Source organism: Puma concolor, chromosome B1, assembly GCF_028749965.1.
Source record: "Puma concolor isolate L17-30 chromosome B1, mPumCon1.1.hap2, whole genome shotgun sequence".
In the NCBI taxonomy this organism is placed as follows: Eukaryota; Metazoa; Chordata; class Mammalia; order Carnivora; family Felidae; genus Puma; species Puma concolor.
Window position 1 is genome coordinate 25338479 of NC_141670.1, and position 22933 is coordinate 25361411.

The following is a 22933-nucleotide window of genomic DNA, read 5'->3' on the forward strand; positions in this document are numbered from 1 at the left end:
ACATATTTCCCTTAGAGATAGTGACCCTTTCTTCCTAACCCTCTTCCTTTGCTGCACGTTGTGTTCCAGGAAGTGGAAAGAAGCATATTCTAAATGCTTAGAAGGCTTTTAAGACAATATTCCTAGAGACGTGGTATGTGAGAAAATTTGTACAATTCTCACTACTCACTCTCACAAAATTTAGCAGTTAATGCATGTTACCATATTTATAGCCATTTAAATTCAGTACCCATAGGTGCATTGTGTTACTAAATACGGAGGTTGTTATACAGACTTGTTCAAAAGCAGGTCCATTCTGCTAAAAACTAATTTCTGACTAAGTACGAGAAATATCTTTTTTTTTTAATTTTTTTTAACGTTTATTTATTTTTGAGACAGAGAGAGACAGAGCATGAACGGGGGAGGGTCAGAGAGAGGGAGACACAGAATCCGAAACAGGCTCCAGGCTCTGAGCGGTCAGCACAGAGCCTGACGCGGGACTTGAACTCACAGACTGCGAGATCGTGACCTGAGCCAAAGTCGGATGCTTAACCAACTGAGCCACCCAGGCGCCCCAAGTACGAGAAATATCTTAAGGCAAATAACAAAGATCTGATGTGGGGTTTTTTTTGGTTTTTTTTTTTTTGCCATTACTGTTAATTTTTTTCCGGGTGAGACAATGAGTTTTTGAGTTTTTTCTTTTGTTTTAATTTCCAAAGTTCATGAGAACTATCTGTCAGAAGAGGATTTCTGTGTTTCTATTTTCAATAGCAAAAGGAAATATCCCCTTAATTTCCTATTAAATAAAATATAGACATTTCTTAGGATTATTTAATTTACTTCCCATTTTATAGCTATAGTAAAATTTACATCTGGGTTATATTTTTCTGAGCAAATAACAGAATCTTAAAAATAATGAGATCATAATTCTTATTTTCCCCTTGGTTGGACTTTCTGAGTCTGTAATGGATGAACACTTTCAATCCACAAGGAGACGTTTAGAGTAAAAACATCCAGTTCTTCCTTTAACTTGCTCTCAGTAGCACATGTACTTTGAATTACTTTATTAGTAATGGTGACAGGTCGTACTCTTAAGATCTGTGCTTTCTCATGTATTTGACCTTTCAGTCATCAGCAAACATTTGTGGTTGAATACAATTTGAATAGAATTTAATCAACTTGAATAATGCCGCACACCAAAGCAGAAATGGTGTGGAAATGAAATTTTGATTAAGTAGTCACAGAATGTATAAGAAATGCCCATTCGCTTGGCACATGTAAAAATATATTATTCTTACTGTTTTATACTAGGACTCAGTAGATTGGCCACAAAGAACAGTGAGGTAAAACTTTACTGACGTAGCAGAGGATCCTCTTCACCAACTTATAAAATGTGTCTACAGCTGCAGATTGCTTCAGCAGCAAAGTTAGGTTCACCTTGAAACAAATAGAAGAAATATGGTGCCACCTGAGAATCTATACGGGGGTGACTCTACAGGGGCAGTAGAGATTGCAAAGGGAGCATAAAGGGCTCATTTGTCTTTTTTAATTTTTTTAATGTTTATTTTTGAGAGAGAGACAGAATGTGAGTGGGGGGGGCGGGCAGAGAGAGAGGGAGGCAAAGAATCCTAAGCAGGCTCTAGGCTCTGAGCTGTCAGCACAGAGCCTGACACGGGGCTCGAACTCACAGACCGCGAGATCATGACCTGATCCGAAGTCGGACGCTCAACCGACTGAGCCACCCAGGCACCCCTCTTTTTTAATTTTCAATATGTTTTTATAAAAGTACAGTTATTGTCCTTATAACAGTATCATAATAAAGGCCTGGAAAGGGGGAGTTGGTGGGTGAAGAGAGAAAAATAGATAGACACATGCATGGTAAGCTCAAGGGACAGGCAGCTCAAGGCAGGTCAATTCAGGTAAACAGCTTTTTATGAGTGTTGGCGTTTATATTCTTTATTGTGCTTTGCACAAGGCTTTAGCCAGCATTAAGCTCATACCACCCTCAATTCAATCAGATCCAAGCCTATTTTATTAACATGTTTCATGTCCTGTTCCCAGCACACCTTGAACTTCATGCCTTCAGTCCTTCCCATTCTTACTCATTTTCAAGACTCAGTTTAATTGTCCTCTGTGACGCTCACCCCATATGATCCAATAACAATCTCCCTCTCTCTCTCTCTCTTCTGTTTTTTGTTTTTTGTTTTTACTCTAGCACTAAACTCAGTCATTCCTTTTTGTTTTGGTTACTTGTTTGCATGGCATTCTACTAGATGTAATATAAACTTCTTAAAAGAAGGGCGGGTTTATTTTATCTCTTATACACAACGTAGTGTTAATTGACCTAATAGTTGCTCACTAAATAAGGAAAAAAAAAAACACACACACACACACAACAACCTTATTCAGACCCCTCTCTGAAACCGGGGACAAAAAAAGAGAGATGGCCCAAATTTGCCCCGAGAGTAAGTTAACTACCCAAAAAGGAAGAGATTTACGGTTGCCAAAATCCCCTTTTGTCCGCTATAATATGCAGGAACCATGTGTTGTTTTCCTTGCTGTCTACCTTCTCCAGCAGTCAAAATCTACTGAGATAATTGTCTCTTGATATTACTAACCTTAGACAGTTTTTTCATTGTTTAAAAAGCTACACAACATCTAAGCACTCCCCAGCTCTAAATTATTTTTTTGTGGTCTGTTCCATTTCTCCACCATGAAAATAACGGAGATTTAGCACTAAGTACTGTTCCATCTACCTTGGGCTTCTGAAAAGAGTGATATTGTATTGTCTTAACCTCACCTTTTGAAAACACAGAAAGTTACTTTTAATCATTTGTGTAACCCTCATTACATGTGTATTCTATGTGTACACTTTAAAATGTTTTTGAAGGAAACCAAATCCCATTTTAAAATGCTATTTAATGTTCTTAAGCTCTCTAGCTCACAATCTTTATCAGTCACATTTTTATTTGTGTTTATTCAAATGATAGCCAAAGAAATCCTACTCATTGTGGAAATAGGTACAAGTGAACGCCACAGGAGACTCATATATTATGGAATTAAACTATTTGAATTAAAAGCCACAGAAACGTATTGGTCGCTTTTATGGGTACATAGTTTATATGGAGAACAAACAAGATATATAGATAAAGAAAAATTTTTCTTCAGTGTGCTGGAGAGATTCCCCAGGCAGAAATTTGGGTTAAGAATTATTACCATATTGGGAAAAAAGAAAGCATTGTTTGGTTTCCTTATGCACAAGAGAAAGGCAAACAAACAGGTCTTAATGATCTCAGGGGATTGGAGGATGAGTAACCTCAACATTTTGGAAGCAAAAGGCTATTTTTCAAATGTCCCTTTCCCTCAGAAGCAATATACCACAAAGACGTTTTTGAGTTTCTACTAAGTCTTGTAAGGACACAAATAATGACCTACCATGCTGCCAACACATTCTCCAATCAGTGCATCCGGAAAGTTCTCTTCAATTAAAAAGAAAAGGGAAAGTTCCATAGCAGCTGTTCATGCTTTCTTTCTGTAGAAACTGGCTCTTATAGATTGATAATATTGTCTAGATATTCATGAAAGACTGGGACTTAGTAGGCAACTGTTAATTAATCTAAAAATACTTTTGAGTTCCGCTACAGTCATTCTCTGCTAGGTATACCTCAGTGGTTCCAGCGAAGCCAGAGGCCCCATCTCCTCTCATGCAGACTTTCAGAATGATCGGGGAGACTAACGTGCATGAAATGCTTAATAATGGGCCCCAGTTCTTTTTGTTTTTTTAAAAACCAGCTTTTCAAGTTTCATTTTAAAAAAATCCCATGGGAGTTTTGGGTCAGACTACTTGGGTTAAAAATTTAATTGAAAGACAATTAACATTTCATTCATTCATTCATTCACTCAACAAACATTGATTGTATGATGATTATGTGCTGGCGACCATTCTAGATTCTTGGGTTGTTATCATTGAACAAAACAGGCAATGACAACTAAATTCTAGAAGGGAAACAGACAATATACATAACAAATTTGCTTTAAAATGTCTTAGAAGGAATTTTTCTATCCAGAGCAATTATGTGTCTCTCCATTTGTTTAGTCTTCTTTTAAATCCTTTGGTGACACTTTAAATTTTCTCCATGAAAATCTTCATTATTTCTTGTTCAGTTTCTTCTGGATATTTTAGTCTTTGTTGTCACTGTGATTTTTTTCTATTCCATTTTTTAAATGGACAAGAATGTTCCTGTGTTTTTCCTTCTTGAACTGAATTCTTTTATTTGTTTCAATTGATTCTCTGGGATTTTTAAGGCACAAATTCTCTTCCTTTGTAATATAATCAACTCTGGGGGTTTTTTGTTGTTGTTGCTGTTTGTTGTTTCGTTTCTTCGGCCAGAACCCTAATCAAAGCGTTGAATAAAATGAGTGATAATGAGTATTCTTACTTTTTCTTAGTATTATAGAAGTGTTTCTAAAATTCCACCTCTGTACTTAAAACTTAGTCTAATTGCCTGATACTCTTAATCAAGTTAAGAATATGGCCTTTTAAATCCTTGCTATCTGAGAGAGTTTTGTTGTTTTTCTGTTTATTAAACCACTAACAAGTGATTTAAAATAGGTTTTGAGGGGCAGCTGTGTGGCTCAGTCAGTTAAGCATCCGACTTTGGCTCAGGTCCTGATCTCACGGTTCGTGGGTTCGAGCCCCACGTTGGGCTCTGTGCTGACAGCTGGGAGCCTGGAGCCTGCTTTGGATCCTGTGCTTCCCTCTCGCTCTGCTCCTCCACTACTCATGCTCTGTCTCTCTCTCTCTCTCAAAAATAAATAAACATTAAATTAAAAAAAATAGGTTTTGAATGTTATAAATACCTTTTTTGACATTTGTTGTATTTTTTATTATTCTATCAATATAAAGGTCTAATGGATTTCTTATTGTGGGACCACTGTAGATAAAAATCTATTCTGATTATGCTATTTTTGGGGGGGGGTCAGAAACCATGGACTAGCTTTCTCTGTAATCTATTACAATTATAATTTATTTTAGTGTTCCTTAACCCTCGCTATGCTTTGAATATATCTGTTGAATTCTTTAAAATCACACTAGGTTGGCCCAACCCTACATCTTCCAAATTCGGTGGATGGTGCCTTAGATGTGGAAGTTTTCAAAGCTCTACAAGTATACTTATAATCAGCCACTGCAGAGAACTATTACTCTAACATGTGGTTCAGAGGTTCTTAAAGTCTACCCCTCCATACAGCAGCAACAGCGTTATTCAGGAACTTGTAAAAAAAAAAAAAATGCAGATGCTAAGAGACTCTTAAAAACTGAGAACGAACTGAGGGTTGATGGGGGTGGGAGGGAGGGGAGGGTGGGTGATGGGTATTGAGGAGGGCACCTTTTCGGATGAGCACTGGGTGTTGTATGGAAACCAATGACAATAAATTTCAAAAAAAAAAAAAAAACGCAGATGCTCCGTCCCATCAAGGATCTACTGAATCAGTCTGTGTTTTGACAAGTTCTTCAGATGGTTCTGATGCACAGTCATATTTGAGAACCACTGATAAACTGTTGACAAATAAAAAGACAGAAAGAGAGACAGAAGGAAGGAAAGAAAGAACAAAGGAAAAAAGGAAGGGAAAGAAAAAGAAAGGGGAGGGAGGGAAGGAGAAGGAAAGGAACAAATCATCAGTAAGATGATTTAGCTTCTAAATTTGTAGATTAGTAACAATAAGAAGATGCCACTCATATGTAACTAAGTCAGTTTTTTAATCTATATGTATTCTTCCCAGATCTTTCAGATCATTTGTATTAGGTCACCTGTAGAATAAAACAAAGGATTTACAAGACTTAGGTTAATGGAAGAATTGGAAATTCAGCGTCTCTTGATTTCATCTTTGCTTCTTGTTTCCCAAGTAGCCATTGACACTATCAGTTTGTAGCTTGGGAAAGTCTTAAATTTGCTAAAGTAACTTATCAGAAAAAAATGAGAGGATGGAGCTAGACAAGTAGTTCCCATAATTTTTCACTGTAAAGGCTCATTAGTGTCAAAAAAAAGCCACAACCACACTGCACGTGCGAGTTGTGAAAACCTATACAGTGGTAAAAAAATTCAATCTGATTTACTCATTTCTAGAAAATTTCATACAAAATATTAACAATTGAAGTGAATTTGCAATTCTAAAAAGATCTGCCTCATGCGCTTTTCAGACTTTATTTTGTTGCTGAAGAAAAATCAAAATGAGAAGTCTTAGATTTGCCTAGGATTATAACACTAAATAGAACACTGAGAAAAGGAAATTCCTATTCTTTGAAATTGTATAACTAAACCTAGAAGGCAATTACTGTTCATTCATTCAAGGAAACAACCTTGTATAGAAACCTCTCCATTGGAGCCACATGATACTTGAAACCAAAGATTTCCTCTGATGTACCCAGTCAGGGGAGAAGTATGTTAAGTCTAAGAAACATTATTACATGGGTCCAAATACAGTTGCCAGATAAAATTTAGGATCCCCAGTTCCATTTGAATTTCAGATAAACAACATAAAATGTCTTAGTATAAGTATATCCTGTGCAATATTTGGGATATACTTACACACAAAAAAATTATTTATCTGAAATTCAAATGTAATTGGGTATCCTATATTTTTATTTGCTACATATAGTAATCCTTGTTGCAATGAGAGAGAGAGACAACATGACATATTTGAGAAACTAAAAGAAGTTCTGGGCTTCTAACTGAGCATTTTCTAAAATATAGTACAGTGGTTTATGTAAGATTATATCACATAGTATGGTTGATTTTGATAATTGTATAGTTTAATATACTTTATAAAAAATAAAATTATTACTTATATATTATATAGCATTCATATATTTAAATTTTTATCTACCTGTAAAAATGAATCCAATTAAAGAAAAATATTAAGAATAATGTAGCAGTAGTCCTCAAAATGATTGACATTGGGGAACACTGGGAATTATCAGAAAGAATGTGAGAGGTAAAACTAGAAAATTTAACAGAAGCCAGGTTCAATGCAAGACTTTTTTCTAAATTAAGTCATATAAATGTTTATGGAAGAGGAAGAAATTTTTACTTTTGTCTTTCTTTGTTATCCACACCTAAAAAAGACCATCATAATATTCCTGAAAACAGTTGATGGAATTTTAATGTAAGTAGATGTTTTTCTCACGTTTTCACATCAGGAAAAGTCCTGCCTCCTTTAACATCTGAGCCCAAGGACAGAGCTACTGAGAATTGTAAAACAAACAAAACAAAACAAAAAAGCCAAAGTAACAAAAACTGCAGAGATTTGCAGACATCAGGTAGGAATGATGATACAGAATAAATAACCCACAAAAGTTGACTTTGTGTCTATAAAATGTGTTAAGTGACCATGAAAGTCAGTCTCCCAATTTTACCACTTAAAGTAAACACTGGTTCCAGAATGCCTACCAAATTATTTAAGTAGAAATCATATCGCACTCCCCAAAATGGACCTTTAAACCTAGTGGAGGAAGTCATCCTCAGATTTCCCTGGAATAGAGAAGAATTTCTGCCCACACAATTCTGTCCCTGACTCACATCTGCCACTTCTGAGCACTCCTTAGGACCAGCTGCAGAGATATCCTTTGAGTCTATGCAGGAGACTCTGTAAGCAATTTACAGAAGTCCCAGTTTAAAAATGCTCTATTTGAAACCTCACTGGAATTTAAAAATCAAGCTAAGGAGGAACCCGTTTTCTTCACCATGCTTTGTAAATGGAAGGAGATAACATAGGAAGTGAAGGTAAACACTAAAAAGCCACAATTTACATACCAGTTCAAAGATTCCTTGTAGTAACTTTGAATGAGGGTATTAGATCACCCTCTATCATCTGATACTAAAATGATATTGGCACATGTTACTATTAAGATAACATGCAAAGATTTTGTGGTTGAACAGACTGTATCTGGGAAATCGGAGATAATTACTGGTTTGTTTTATTACCTAATCCACATAAATTTCATCTTGAAATGCACCAGTATAAAAATTAAGGTTGACTTGTTTAACTTGCCTAGAAATTCTAACATAGGATAGTTATATTATCTTTAGCCCCTGACTAGCTATTCAGATAAAAATCTTCACTGCTTCTGAAGAAAAAAAAATGAATAACTTTCTGGTTCTTCAAGCAGGATATTATTTTAAGAAAGGAAAGTCTAGAGTGAGGAATTTATTTTCAGATGAAATGTATAACACTAATAGGAGATTTCATACTAATCCAGCTGGCCTCAGATCAAATAATTCAGAATGAAGTCGGGCCAAGTCTTTTGCTAAAAGGTCCCTTTCTATTACGGGTGAACAAGGAGTATTACCAGCCCAGAATGCCAGTAAGATGCGTATGGAATCAAAGACAGTGTAGGGGCCAGAACCTTGGGTTATGAATCAGGAAGTCTTAGTTCTATTCCTGGCCTCGCCTTTAATTTATTATGGCTGTCTATGTGATGCCACAACTCATTGACAAGCAGAACATTCAGGCAGTGCTATATTTGCTGAGCCAAATGTCCACTATTTGGAAGCATTCAGGTGGTTTACTGCATTTTTTTGGTTTTCTTCCAAATGCTTGGCATTAGGAAAACAGTGCCCCTGCGTCTCTAGGGGAGGCATCCTTTTCTCTGTACTTCACAATCTGTAGAGTGTCTGGTAATCTTCACCTCCTCCCCACTCCGTGTGTGTGTGCTGTGTCCTGTGTTGCTCAATAAAGAGCATCTGGGAAAGAGGAAGCTTGGAATTCTCTTCCCCAGATAGAAGGAAAGAAGGTAGTGGAGTCTCCTGTTCAACGAATTCCTTTTCAGAGACCTGGAGAGAATGACCCCCTAAAAACCCTGTGTATCTCCCCCAGATCCCATTGTGACCCAAATGACTTCACTGCTCAGGGGCTAAATAGCTCTTGGGAGTAAATAAGGAACATCTTTAAGATTTTCCAATGAAAACCATGCGGTTGGCCATATTAGGCTTTTGACAACAAATCGAATTGAATAGAAGTTTCTCTCCAAATTTGCCTAAGCATCCACTGACGTGTTTCTGAAAGAAATACAACTGGAAATTTCTTCGACAACTGTGATATATATTATCTGTACCTTGACAACAGCTGGTTACAGTCTCTCGACAACAGGATGTTTCTGTTCTTAGTGCTACACAGGCAGATATTGGGAAAAGGAGACATATATCACACCATTGACTCAAGGTCAGCTCACAGGCAACTAAATAGTTTTTCCTCATTAAAAAAGCAAATCATGCAATCCTATTAAGAATAGCCTATTCATGTTCTAAACAGGCACTTAATTCTTAGGCTGTGTTAGAGAGGGTATATAGAACATGGGGAAATACTTGCCTACTCTGCCCTGGTCTGAGAACGTGTAGAGTAATATATTTAATTTTCGGCACTGACTATTAATTGGGTCAATGACAGAATTATGTCATATTCAGAGAAGGGCAAATAGAACTAACGAGGATTTGAAAACATGTCGTGTGAGAAATCATTAGGGGACTGAGTCCCTAGATTCATCTAGGGACTAGAAAAGGAAGAAAATGGGCACAACGTAGTTCTTCAAATATTTGAAAGGCTCTTTCATGGAATAGACACTACTTTATGCTGTCTGTTTTTGGAGGGAGAAACTGGGAAGTTAAAGGAAGGCAGAATTCTCAACCTTACAACTGCACAAGTATGAAATAGGTAGCTTCCTAGGGAACAGTGCATAGGACACAGGAGATGGCCAATAAACATCGTGAAGACTGTTAAAAACGTACAAGGACTTGTCTAGATGCAAAAGTTTCTTGCATTTAATTGTGGTTATCGCTACTCTTCCAAAACATAGTTTCTGTATATTAGAAGGAATGAAAAACAGGTTGCAGTAGTTAAGGAGAGAATAAATGATGCCTAATAGGCATTGAATTAGAAATTGCATCCATGAAAGGGAAGCAAAATGGAGTATTGGAAAAAGACCAAGGCAAGGAGTGGGGAGAGATGGGCTCTACTCTATTAAGTCTGTCGATGGAAAAGTGATCTGGATTTAAAACTCTACAGCTGCAAAGTCAGAACACCGTGGAACCAATAGCCATGATCCTAGAGCTCTAGATTTCTAAAGTCTTAATTTTGGAGAAAGTACCCAAGTACATAATGAGTTACTCAAATATGTTTTGACTTATTTTTTAATTATTTTTTTAAATATTTATTTATGAGAGAGAGGAAACAGAGTATGAGTGGGGGAGGGACAGAGAGAGAGGAAGACACAGAATCTGAAGCAGGCTCTTGGCTCTGAGCTGTTAGCACAGAGCCCAATGTGGGCCTCAAACTCATGAACCACGAGATCATGACTGAGCAGAAGTCAGACACTCAACTGACTGAGTCACCCAGGCACCCCTGTTTGACCTATTTAAGTGAAAATACACATATGAAGATATGTTAATTATAATGAATTTTAAGGGATTTTACAAACATAAATAATGGATAGTGCAAAGAAGGCAGATACATGAGCTGCTTCTAGGAAAAAAGAAGTCTCCAGAAGAACACTAAATTTCAGTCAACAATTTATACTGAACTCTACCTGGGCAACAAGAGCAAAAGTTAAGGAAAATAAATGCATTAAATAAATAAAATACATTATTTCAGTATGTTATTATGTTGACTAAGCCATAATTACAACTGTCGATTTAACTAGCAATGCTTCTATTTGAATCAAATTCTGAGCATGTCTCTCCATCCTACTGATCCCACTCCTACTATGTGTTGGCACAAATATGCACCAGCTCGCATAAGCTCACAAGAGCAAACTGGTGGCATCTCTTCCTGTTCTGAGTTCAATAATGTCTTGTTGGTAGCTTGAAACCAGCTATGACAATATTTACGTCACAGAAAAAGTGGCACATGCTACACATGAGGACTTTTGTTTCATTTGGTATCTAGTTTCTAAACATTTACTAACATACCACTCCCTGCTTCCAAGAAACAGCTTCCTCAGACAGTGTCTTCTTTTTCACTTCGATCTCAAAATATTTATGGCCACGTTGTAAAAGCATATCATTTTTTTAATTCTAGTGTAGTTAACACACAGTGTTATATTAGTTTCAGGTGTACCATATAGGGATTCAACAATGCCATATATTATTCAGTGCTCATCAAGATAGATGTACTCTTCAATTTGTTATTTCCTTATAATTACCATAATGTGGGTCCAATTCAGACTTCAGGGGGAAAAAAAAAAGGACTAGGACTAGAAAATAATCCTAGGTTAATTTGAACTATTTAGTATGAATTAGCCATTTGACTTTGCTGGGGGTAAAGTAGCATGAGGTTCCAAAAATGTTTGATTGTCAATATGTGGTGAGGATCCTAAAAGTAAAATACACAGGAAATCACTCATGTGCTTACATCCTGCCAGTGGCCCCACTGTAAGGAATAAATTTGACCTTTACAGTGACCTTCATGACAAAATATATTTTGGCTCCTGTTCATATTCACCTGTACATTGTTCTAGTATTCATTGCTTTCACTCTCACTTCCCTTCCTGGTGTCCCCCACCTTTTATCTGATCCTCTTATTCATCCAGCTCATTCCAGTCTAGCATCCAAGATGTGTGCAGTACTATTTTCCCAGTTCTCCTCCTTCCTTCTTCCTCTTCTTCTTTCCCTTCCCTTCCCTTCCCTTCCCTTCCCTTCCCTTCCCTTCCCTTCCCTTCCCTTCCCTTCCCTTCCCTTCCCCTTTTTTTCTTTGCCTTTCATTTTTCTTCCTTTCTTTCTGTCTTCCTTTCTCTCTCTCTCTTTCTCTCTCCCTTTCTCTCTCACTTGCTGTCTCTCTCCATCTCCATCTTCATCTTCGTATCTCTCTTCTACCCCATTCTTTTTCTCCCCATCATGATTTAGCTCTATTTTCCAACCACAGAAAACTATTTTCCAACCACTCTATACAAAGTGGGACACCCCCTTCAGTGACTGTGTAGATTCTTACCCAATTTATTTGCTTCTTACACTTGTTCCTGTATGAAACCATCCTACTTATGAATTTGTTAACTTTTGTTGTGTCTTCTCATGGTTGACTATAATATTCAAGAAAGCAGGAATTTTTAAATCTCTTATCCACTTGTGACTATTTTGTCCCTTTAATGGTGCTTGGCCCAGAACAGCTATGACTGCAGGAAAGAAGGAAGGAAAGACGGGAGGGGAGAGAATTTAGCATCTTGGCCTTGATTTGAAGGGGTTAAGGTACTGAAATGTTGAGAACTTCATTAATAGGCAGCTTTACTTATTAAAGAAGGTTCTCTTCGTGGACTATGGAGACAGCATGAAATAAAAGCTTCACTGAAGAAGTCAACCTAGCCAAAACCTGCAAATACGCAGCTCTATTTTCAGGCATGAGCTATTTGCTGGAGTTTAGCCATGGACATATGAAAGGTTAGAACTGTTAAATATTAATATCTGGGGCTTTAAAAACAAAGACAATAAAATTTATCCAAAGCATCTGATTTGTAGTCCACTCTATTTTGTGAGGTTTTATGGATGTATAACACAGGATACTGGTCTGTGTACTTGACACTTGATGCTGAATGTAATAGATAGTGAATAAGGAAGCATCCAGGAAGGAAGGCGAAATCAATAGGCTTATTTCTCTAAAGGAATATTGTAGACCAAGGCCGTTTGGTTTTATTCCTTTTGGCAGAGCATTTGAAATAATTTGATGCTCAGCCCATGGATTTAAAAATGTTTTTAAAGCACAATCTCAGCATCCAGTTAATTCAAAGACAAATTGTTTCTGAGACCACTGCTGGTAGGTCTAGGACAACCCAGGACATACTGCTTTATCCAACATTAACTTAGTAGCTGGAAAAATATCAAGATATACTTTCTAAGGCTTTGGGAGCTGTTATTTCACTGGCTCCTATTGATTTCATTAATATTATTCCTGAAAACATATTGCATGTGCAATGTATAACTTGTCTCATCTGCCAGGTAGAAAAACATAATTTTTGTGCTTGAGGATGTTATAACTGGGAAATTAAAATCACACAGAAAAAACATATGTGGATGTAGAGATGCAAAGAACATTATCTTGCCAAACACAACTTTGGTTTTAAAAAGAAGGAAATTATACAAGCAAATACATTGGAGAAGTAATTAAGAGGACTTTGAGTCTTCTTTCAGTCAGGTTTTCCATGTTTTGGGTATTTAGAAGAGAATTAAATTTAGAATAATCTCCAATATTTCCAGGACTTCATTTTAAGGTAGAAGCAGGATTCTACTGTAATGCTCTTTTGACTATAACAAAGTTCTGTGGCAGTGAAGGATATGATATATAGTAAGGTTCAAGTCTGTTTGCAAATATCCTGGATACTCTCAAGCATAAAACATAAAACTTTATGATGACAAGAGCCTGTAATTGTGTCAGAGCCTCATTACATGTTGTAGACAGCAGGGACAATGAAAGGAAATTTAAGTAATAATCACAGCATAGTATTCTGAAGTAAGTAATACAACTCAAAAAAAATTCTTAACTTATTCTCAAACCGGATGTCTTTATGGAAATAGGACTAGCTCTTTCAATTTGATGTTAGTCTGCTAAACCAAACACAGGTTCATCTTACCCAAATAATTTACGAATGTTACCCTAATTAATGATTCTTTGAACACTTTAATAGGCCAACTGTTTGACATCTGGGAAATAATGCTCTAGCTATTGGGGGTACAGAGACTTGTATAGAATTTGATTAATCATGAAATTTGATTAATCCATGAAATTTACCCTAGTTAGTCCCTGTTCTTTGGGGTTCCCTCCTAATGAAGGCTAGAGAATTTAGGGGATTAAAAAATGCCAAAACAAAATAAAATGTCTGATTCACTTCCAATACCATCACCTGCTCCCTTGTACCCACATCCCTCAGGCTTCTGTTGTGATATATTTTCCCTTTGAGGTCCCCACTCGTGTTCCTTTCAAAGCTGATTTCACCGAGGTAAATATCAAAGACAGATGAGAAGATAGCAACATGAGTTACACATGATAGTTTTCTTCCAAAGGGCTAGCGCTGAGTCTATTACATGTCTCAGTAGATTTTGCTTCTAAAGAACCTTACTGTGCTTTCCATGGCCTTTTTTTCCCAACCCAATGCCCTATCCAACCTTGATACCTTGCACAGCCCACAGGGAATCTGGGAAATTCCTAATACTAATTGACATGATTTGAATATGCAAGAATAGTAAACAGTCATGTGGAAATGACTCTCTATGGTCAATGAGAAGGTTTAGTTATTCCTGTAAGCAATAGTATTTCCATAAATATATCTCAATATTATAAAGAATTCAGGATAAGTAACCATGATCATTTACAAAAATATATACAGTTATGGGGGCTTTTTTTTAATGTGAAAAAAAAGAAGCTTGAAAAGAAATATTGACAGTGATATAGCTTGAAGCAGCAGTAGGTAAATGGCGCCATGCAAAAACAAAACAAAATACAACAAAACAAACAAAGCAACTTGCCCACTGTACAGACTGAATCCTGCCGCCTTTGATTATTTTCCCATTTTTTTCCTATACTCAGAAATATTCTTCCAAAAATATTGTATGGATCCTTAAATGCCTAACCACCAACAGTTATTAGTATGTCATAATTGATTTATACCATGAAAAGAGTAACATCTAATTTTTCCCAAGAATAGTCCACAGAAAAGTAGTAAATATGTATCAGTACTCACTGATGTTATACTTCTTTTTCATTTCACTTTTTGCCAGAAGATGTATATTTAAAATTCAAGTAAAATGCTTCTTTGGCAGTAGGTCAGCATCTTCCCAATGAAGAGCCCATTGATGATACAGAATAGAACTTCCTTTCCCCCTTGAGTAGAAGGCTGCCTATTATTCAGTGTCCTTTTTGTCACATTGAAGAACAGGGAACTTTTTATTCTTTCCAAGAAATGCCCTTTCAGATTTAGTAACAACATGTTCTGTTCCTCAGGAAATAAGAGAAGATCGAGATAGGGCGCGGCTAGACTCCATGGTGCTGCTAATTATGAAACTGGACCAACTTGATCAGGACATTGAGAATGCCCTCAGCACCAGCTCCTCTCCATCCGGCACACCAACAAACCTGCGGCGGCACGTTCCTGTGAGCTTTCCTCTTTTTCACTTCTTTTCCCATGAGAATGTTACCTCTTTATTTCACACAGTGCCTCTTGCAAATGAAACACCTCTGATGGTAGCACTACCTACCTAAATGTGGCCCTGATACTGTTCCACAAAGATCGCTCAAATAATTCTGGGCTTCGTGCAATATTATTTAAAAGAGAAGTGTGCTTAAAAAGGAAACGGTTATTATGAGCTAGACAAGAAAGAGAGTCACCTGGGGAAATTATGTTTCATAGAGATCAAATCATCTTTATTGTAGTTGTTTCTCTCATTATCAGTCTTCTCTGACATCCTATGAGCACCATTAGCAATGCTATGTCTGTCTCGTTTAATATTTTTTTTCTAATATTTCACAAATTTACATTGCACGTAGGAGATGCTTAAATATTTGCTGCATGCACACACGCATGCATGGATGTTTGGGTAGATGGTGAGTGGATGAATGGATGCTGGACTAACCCGGCATACTACAAGAAATAATTTATATGAGATTAACTTGAGAACACTCTAAAATTCACTCCATGAAATACAGTGAATAGGACAGAGGTGAGAGTTTCATTCTACACTGCATTAATTTCTTATAAGACAGACACTCCTCTGAGATTCTGACATTCAAAATAAAATTTGAAAGGCAGATTCCAGGACTGAGTATGCACTTTACATATTTACTCTATATTAAATGGCTTAGTTTGTACAGATCTAGCAAATGTGATGGTAGATTTGCTTATAATTAAGCCATAAATCCCTTTTCAATTAATCTGTTACTTTTGCTATGCAATAATCAATACATTAAGTCAAGAGATTATATATTTACCTAAGATCAAAAGGGTGTAAAATCCTATACATAAATTGGAGCAGCTACCAAAATGGAGCTATTCTGCATCAAATTCTCTAATTAGTATAGCTCTATCATTGATTCTGAAGTGATTCAAGACTTAACTCTGATGATGGGGCAGAATATTTTGAAGTAAATGAACAAATTAAAATGATAACTAACCTTGGTATATGCTAGGTATGATTTTAAATGATTTATGCATATTAGCACATTCATTCCTCACATTTTTCAAATGAGTGAAAGACAGAGAAGTTAGTAATTATATGCGTCAAAGCTGGAGTACGTACCCAGCGAATCTTCATCTCAAGCCATGCCATTTAACCGCTACACCACACTGCGTTCTCTAGCTGACCATATTGGGAATCCTATAGCTTAAGCAAATGATAGATGATAGATTGACGTAGAGAGGGAGAGGAAGGAATGAAGGAAGGGGAAGGAAGGAGAGAGAGAAATAAATTAGATACTTCAACTTAAAGCCAGTAGAATGAAATTTTCGTTTTTGTCTGTGATCTTCTGGATAATCATTTCTTACCCTTTAGTATTCATCTCAAATTTTCTTTACAGTGAAATATTGCCCTAAGCTTCTTCTGTCTTTCCAGAAAGAATCAATTACCCCTTCTCTGGTGCTGCTATAGTGTCTTGTACATACTTTAGTAGGACAGGATCCCAATGGAAAAACTAATATCAAAGTAACCTGAAGACCAATAAGAAGGGGTGTTTTAATCTTTTTTACATATGAAAAGTGTGTAGAATCTTTATACTCATTAATATCATTTTTAAAAACAGAAATAACCCAGGGTGCCTGGGTGGCTCAGTCAGTTAAGCCTCTGATGTCAGCTCAGGTCATGATCTCATGGTTCATGAGTTTGAGCCCCGCATCGGGATCCATGCTGGCGGTGTGAAACCTGCTAGGGATTCTCTCTCCCTCCTTCTCCCTCTCTCTCCCCATGCTCCTCCCCCAGTTTCCTCTCTCTTTCTTAAAATAAATTTAAAAAATAAAAATAGAAATAACCATATTTTTCAACAAGAGGCATTTCTTAGTACTTCTTTGCCATAGAATACATTTTCTCTTTAGAAGATGTCTGATGGGAATTGTTAATATCTCCCTGTCTTTTTTAATTTCTCCCCTATACTCTCCATCTATACTGAACTTTCCTCAATCCCCATGTATTTAGGGGAAAAAAAACCAACCCATCTCTGTATTATTGTCTCCATCTCAGAAAGAAAGGCAGCTCTTATCTGATAGACATGTATCTTTGTTCAGTGGTAAAGGCAAAACACAAACAGGGACAAATTCGGGTGATAATTTTAGGATTTGCCTACATCTACATCTTCAGCCTCCATTTAAAGTATAAACCAGATTTTATATTGCATGCACTGTCTCCTGGAATACAACCACCATTGCTGAGGATGGTTGATTCTATAAACTGAGATCCATTTCTAAGTGTTCAGCTCAATAAATACTTGGAATAGGCAAATTAATACAATAGAAACCTTATGAACTTTGGGATTTACAGACCTGCATTCAAATACCAGCTCCACAACTGAATATCTAAGAATATAAGAAAACTATGTGATTTCTCAACTTTAGGTTCATGTAAAAAAAAAAAAGGCAATATTATTTTCTATCTAATGGCTAGTTGGAAGGAGTAAATGAGAGAACATATATTAAGATGTATTGCACAGATCTGGCACAGAGCACGTATCTATACTGTGTTATTCTCTTTCCTTCTCCCATGTACTCACACCAGGCACTGGTCTAAAGATGAATAAGACATAGCCTGAAGCCCTCAGAGACAAAAACATCTTTTTGGTCTTTATATTTTTCTAGGTCATCCCTTGTTCTTTATTTCTGTTCCTTGGTATTTAAAGCTAATTTTTTTTTAAATTTTTTTTTTCAAGGTTTATTTATTTTTTTGGGGACAGAGAGAGACAGAGCATGAACGGGGGAGGGCCAGAGAGAGAGGGAGACACAGAATCGGAAACAGGCTCCAGGCTCTGAGCCATCAGCCCAGAGCCCGACGCGGGGCTCGAACTCCCGGACCGCGAGATCGTGACCTGGCTGAAGTCGGACGCTCAACCGACTGCGCCACCCAGGCGCCCCAAAGCTAATTTTAAAAGTCTCTCATCATCAAAATTTTTTCCACAGACACTTTCCATTTCTTTTGATAATTGCACCAGGGAATAAGGGGATTATAACAGCGTGATTATGACCTTGATCATCCAGCAAGTATCACTGTCCCAGATTCAGAGGAGAACCTCCCTCTTTCACACCCTTACACTCCACTGTGTATTTACAGTTTAACAGGAAAGACAAGACTACAATCAAACCGTGACCTCAGTTTGAGATTACTTACGAGAAAATGCTAGAGTGAGTTTTCTACCTATGATAAAGGGTGTAAAAAATAATAGACTGGAGTCTTTAAGAATGGATTGAAGATGAAAAATCACTACAATAAGAATACAAATAAAGACTTAAGGTTGCCTTGATAATAGAGACTTGCAAATTGACTATATCTTGGTGGTTCACCGCAGCCCAGGATCTGGTTTTCTCCTCTAGAGTCCAAAAACTTGATTTTGTCCAAGTACTCACTGTGTGCCAGTCTCTTAGAGCTGATAAATGATGGCCCATCTCATGGGATCAGTGTGAGTGGGGGATGGAGAAGGCAGTAGTGTTTACTGACAATTAATCTTTATATATGCTCATTCTTCTGTATTATAACCCTTCCCAAGAGACATATCGTTCACTCAAAATTGTTCACCATTTCCAGAACCAGAACCTCCTTGTCTGACAGTCAAGGAATTTTTTTTTCCCAGTAACAAGGTATTCTGAATATTAAGTTGCTAATTGTGTTCAAGTTAATGTGTAAACAAGGAACTATTGATAATATCTTGGAGTATTTCTTCTATGCCACAGAGAAGCTTAAAAAACATCCAAGTCAGGGTCACTTCACTACCTTTAGCTGAATCTCCAACATGGTTCTATAGCATTTTTTTTTTTTGTCTTCCTGGTTCTTTTCCCATAATCCAAGGCAGCTATTCAAAAATTTTACTATGCTCCCCAAACCCTTACCTACCCTTACACCTTTCTCTTAGCAAACATCCTCGTGTTCCTCTTGGCAGAGAAAATGGACCATTGACAGGAACTTTGTAGCCTCACAACTGTAAATATCCATAGGTAGTCCTTTTCTTCTCATGTCCTCCCTTGTGAGCCAAGATTTATTCTCCTTTTCATCTAGTATATATTCCTTGATTTAATTCTTGTCCACTGCTCTACCATTTCTCTGCAACTCATCTCATGTCTGAAAAATCTAGTAGTAACCTCTCAGTCTTTAGCTGTAGCATTTGAAACAATTGAGTATCCTCTCCTCCCTGGATTTCACAGCTCCCTTGGCTTCTGGCTCCTCTCTTTCCTTTTCTTCTATACCCCCAGCAGTTACTTTTCATATATTTCAGTGGCTCCTCTCCCTGTATTTGCCCCTTAAATCTTATCTCCAGATTTTAGGCTCAGTTCTTTCTATGTCTGACAGAATGTTCTCCCTGGGAGTTACCATGGCTTCCCTGACTTCCTTCATAGTGAGGGTCACCAGTGAGCCCCTTTTTGCTGGCTCCAGATCTGTATATCCAATGGATCACTAGCCACTCACTTCTTTACACCACAATTGTACTGTGTATACACCTCTACTATAGCACATCAGACTGTATTCCCACAATGGGAACTATTCCAAGATATTTATATTCCCGTTGTCTGGCACAGTTGAAGCATGGAGTAACAGTGATGAATGGAGCCTAGTAGGAAGATGATATGGAAGATGAATTACACAAAGCAGATTCACAACACAATTATTAGGTGGCCATAGTAATGCTAATTCAGGGCTTGAAGCCACTTAGTTTGGGTATGGTAGCAGTGGAAAAAGAAAAGAAGGAATGGATGTGAGAGATTCTGAGAGCCGCTGTGTCATATCTCATAGTGAACAGAGAGGAAACAAAATAATAAGGATTTGTGCTAAACTACGTATTTGTGACCCTCCTTAAATCACTTCTGTAGTTGTATTTTAAGCGCCCCCAGCAGAACGTCGCAGTAGCTACTTAAAGGGGTTGAACTCTGGGGTCTGACAAATGTGAGTTTTAATGTCAGCCCTGGTGCATAGTGTGAATTTGCTCAAATTACTTCCCTTAAGACTTAACTACATCGTCTGTCAAGTAGGGCTAGTGAATGTTGAAGCAGGTAATGGCTGTGCAGTACTGTCTTTAGAAGGTAAAAACACAATAAATGATAGATTTTTAAAATATTTTTCAGTTTGCCTCAGAACTGTTGTGTTGTTAGAAAGGCAAGAGGTTACCCTGTTAATCACCTAATCAAATTATAAACAGGAAGGCAAAAGGAGTTCTGCCAACTATAAAGGTCAAATATAAATGGCTTATAAATTACTGCTACTTATGACTATGCACTTGATGTTTATAAGTTACCTGTTATTATGACTGTCAATTTGATGTTGATTCAGTTTGAAATTTTAGTGTATCATATTTCTCTTCTGGTAAAATATTTGTATTTTTCATGCAAAATAAACAAACAAACAAATAAACAGCCTTTAATTTGAAATCACTCAGGGCATGAGAAATTTGGTTAGAGGTGGGTGTTTTTACACACACACACACACACACACACACACACACACACACAGGCGCACACACACACATACACACACACATATTTAAAGTATTACCTTGCAGTTTACTTATTGTTGTGTATGTCTTTTTTTAATTTTTTCACAACTCATTTTTTAAAATTTATTTATTTTTAAATTTACCTCCTTGGGGCGCCTGGGTGGCTCAGTCAGTTAAGTGGCCGACTTCGGTTCAGGTCATGATCTCACGGTCTGTGAGTTCGAGCCCCGCGTCAGGCTCTGCGCTGACAGCTCAGAGCCTGGAGCCTGTTTCAGATTCTGTGTCTCCCTCTCTCTGACCCTCCCCCGTTCATGCTCTGTCTCTCTCTGTCTCAAAAATAAATAAACGTTAAAAAAATTTTTTTTTTTTAAATTTACCTCCTAGTTAGTTAGCATATAGCGCAACAATGATTTCAGGAGTAGATTCCTCAATGCCCCTTATCCATTTAACCCATCCCCCCTCCCACAACCCCTCCAGCAACCCTCTTTTTGTTCTCTGTATTTAAGAGTCTCTTACGTTTTGTCCCCCTCCTTGTTTTTATATTGTTTTTGCTTCCCTTCCCTTATGTTCATCAGTTTTGTGTCTTAAATTCCTCAAGAGTGAAGTCATATGACATTTGTCTTTCTCTAATTTCACTCAGCATTATACCCTCTAGTTGTGTATGTCTTTTATACCGTTTCTCTTTTTTCTCTTTTTTTCAGCCTTATTGAAATATAAGTGACATACAACACTGTGTAAGTTTAAGGTGCACAATATTATGATTCAGTATACATATATGTTGCAAAATGCTGGCTACAAGATTAATGAACACACCCATAACCTTACATAATTATTTTGTGGATGGGTGTATGTGTGCTGAGAACATTTAAAATTTACTCTTGACAACTTTTAAGTATATAATACAGTATTCTTAACTATAGTCACCATGCTTTATATTAGATCCCATAACTTATTCACCTTATAACTGAAAGTTTGTGTTTTCTTTTTTTAGATTTTTTAATGTTTATTAATTTTTTTTTTTTAATTTTTTTTTTTTTTTCAACGTTTATTTATTTTTGGGACAGAGAGAGACAATGTTTATTAATTTTTAAGAGAGAGAGAGAGAGACAGAGCATGAGCAGGGGAGGGGCAGAGAGATTGAGAAACAGAATCTGAAGTAGGCCGCAGGCTCCAGGCTGTCAGCACAGAGCCGGACGCGGGGCTTGAACCCAGCAACCTCGAGATCACAACCTGAACCAAAGTTGATGCTCAACTGACTAAGCCACTCAGGTGCCCTGAAAGTTTATGTCTCTAATCACCACTTAATCACTAATCATGACTGCCTCATTTCCTCCACCCCCAGCCCAGGTCAACCACCATTCTACTCTGTTTGTAGGCATTTGCATTGTTTTAGATTCTGTAAAAGTAAGATCATACCATATTTGCTTTTCTCTGTCTGACTTATTTCACTTAGCATAATACCCTCAGAGGCCATCTATGTTATCACAAATGATAGGATTCCCCGCTTTTCTCTCTCTCTTTTTCTCTGTCAATATACATATACATATATACACACACACACACACACACACATATATGCATATATACGTAAATTACATATATATATATATATATATATATATATATATATATATATACATACATATACACATATGCCACATTTTATTTATCCATTTATCTGTCAAAGTATACTTAGGTTGTTTCCATGTCTTTCCCATTGTGAATAATGCAGCAGTGAACATTGGAGTACAGGTATCTTTTTAAGATGCTGATTTCATTTCCTTCAGATATATACCCAGAAGGGGGATTGCTGGATAATATGGTGGTTCTGTTTTTAATTTTTTGAGAAAACTTTATGGACTTATTTCTGGTCCCTGTTCTGTTCCATTGATCTATGTGTCTGTTTTGTGCTAGTGCCATGCTGTTTTGATCACTACACTTTTATTCTTCTTTTTCAAGATTGCTGTGGATCTTTGGGGTCTTTTGTAGTTCCATGTGAATTTTAAGACTATTTTTTTCTGTTCCTGTAAAAAATGCCATTGAAATTTTGATTGGAATTACATTGAATCTGTAGATCATTTTAGGTAGTATGAACATTTTTGCAATTTGTTAATTTTTCTGATCCACATACACAGGATGGCTTTTCATTTACTTGTGTATTCTTTAGTCACTTTTATCAGTGTCTTTTAGTTTTCACAGTAGAGATATTTCACCTTATTAGTTAAATATATTACTAAACATTTTATTATGTTTGTGCTATTATAGATGGCATTGTTTTATTTCTCTTTCAAATAGTTTGTTGTTA

General features: G+C 36.9%; 1 protein-coding gene across 8 annotated transcripts in view; it reads left to right on the forward strand.

The window, feature by feature from the left end:
• The window catches only part of DLC1 (DLC1 Rho GTPase activating protein), a 566624-nt gene that overhangs the window by 224694 nt on the left and 318997 nt on the right, over positions 1-22933 (forward strand). For 7 of the 8 annotated variants that reach the window (XM_086703318.1, XM_086703319.1, XM_086703316.1 and 4 more), the window contains one exon: positions 14956-15105. The exons of the other annotated variant lie outside the window; for it this stretch is intronic. In XM_086703318.1, coding sequence (XP_086559444.1) covers positions 14956-15105 — 150 coding nt within the window. The remainder of the gene's footprint in view (positions 1-14955; positions 15106-22933) is intronic. 8 annotated transcript variants of the gene reach the window in all.